At 35.0% G+C, this 1,509-nt stretch overlaps 1 protein-coding gene across 2 annotated transcripts in view; it reads right to left on the bottom strand.

The window, feature by feature from the left end:
• Nucleotides 1-650: 650 nt before the first annotated feature.
• Nucleotides 651-1,509, bottom strand: part of LOC128163730 (organic cation transporter-like protein) — a 23,670-nt gene continuing 22,811 nt past the window's right edge. Inside the window, exon 19 of one of the 2 annotated variants that reach the window (XM_052827382.1) lies at nt 651-1,094. In XM_052827382.1, coding sequence (XP_052683342.1) covers nt 1,034-1,094 — 61 coding nt within the window. In that variant the 3' untranslated portion in view covers nt 651-1,033. The remainder of the gene's footprint in view (nt 1,095-1,509) is intronic. The other variant, XM_052827381.1, reaches the window with a different exon arrangement.

Consider the following 1,509-nt stretch of genomic DNA (forward strand, 5'->3'; position numbering starts at 1 on the left):
CTGAGAAGAAGATTTTTAAAGACTTTTCTCTATAAATTCTATTCTTATGTAAAAATCTGACGCCCTATTGTGGCCCAATCCTACCCCTGAGGGTCATGACTTTCACAACTTTGAATCTTCTCTACTTGAGGATGCTTCAACACAAATTTCAGCTTTCCTTGCCAAATGGCTTCTGAGAAGAAAACTTTTAAATTTTTACTCTTTATATTCCTATGTGAAAATTCGACCTCCGTTGTGGACCCATCCTACCCCCAGGAGTTATGATTTTCGCAACTTTGAAGCTACACTACCTGAAGAAAGATGCTTTTATATGAGTTTCAGCTTTTCTTGCCAAATGGTTCTTAAGAACATTTTAAAGATTTAACTTTATATATTCCTAAGTAAAAATTCGACCCCCATTGTGGCCCCACCCTACCCCCGAGGGTCATGATTTTCACAACATTGAACACTACTTGAGAATGCTTCCACATAAATTTCAGCTTTCCTAGCTGATTAATTTCTGAGATTTTTAAATATTTACTCTATATATTCCTATGTGAAAACTCGACCCCCTGTTGTGGCCCAGGGGTTATGATTTTCACCACTTTGAATCTGCACTTTCTGAGGATGCTTTCAGCTTTCCTGGCCTAATAGTTCTTGAGAAGATTTTTGAAAATTTCTTCCAAAATTTTCAATAATTCCCCCATTATCTCCCTTCGTAAAAGAGCGTGATCCCTAATTTTCACAACTTTAAATCCCCTTTGCCTAAGGAAGCTTTGTCTTCAGTTTGGTTGAATTTGGCCCAGTAGTAATGGAGAAAATGTTGAAAATGTGAAAAGTTTACAGAGTGTCAGACAGACAGAGACGATAGACAAAATGTGATCAGAATAGCGTACTTAAGCTTTCAGTTCAGATGAGCTAACAAAAAAAAAACCTGGCACACATGTATACATGCCACGCAGACAACGAGATTTTGAAAATGCGTTTATTGATTGAACAACACAAAGAGCAGATATATCACGGTATCTTAGAGTTACAGACAGGCAACCTCCAGTTACTCAGCCGGTACCCGATCTAGGTCTAACTCTTCACTGGTTCTGATGTCCACCGTGAGGCTGCGTGGTGAGAAAAAGCATTAGATAACACAAATACCAAATAAATATTTTCTTTTTATTGATTGAACGGGAAAATTAAGATTGGTTATTATTATTGCAGTATATCATGCGAAATGTTTTGTTTACGTTTATATTTATATGTTTGATAAATTGATACATCAAGCAGTAACTTAAAGATTCCATGTCTATACAATTTCAACAACCATCATGGCAGTTCTACCATATTATACTGATGTAAGTAAAATAATTTGCATTGTAATTTAAATCATATTCTGCATACAAAAAATAAGCGATCCTATGAAATAGCAACTTATCCGTATGCTGTAAATATATTTAAAATGAACTGCTAACTATAGTTAACGATTTGTAAACTATAATTGTTATCTGTTAACCATATTTAACTATTGTTTACGAA

The sequence above is a fragment of the Crassostrea angulata genome, chromosome 9 (assembly GCF_025612915.1).
Source record: "Crassostrea angulata isolate pt1a10 chromosome 9, ASM2561291v2, whole genome shotgun sequence".
NCBI classification, from domain to species: Eukaryota; Metazoa; Mollusca; class Bivalvia; order Ostreida; family Ostreidae; genus Magallana; species Magallana angulata.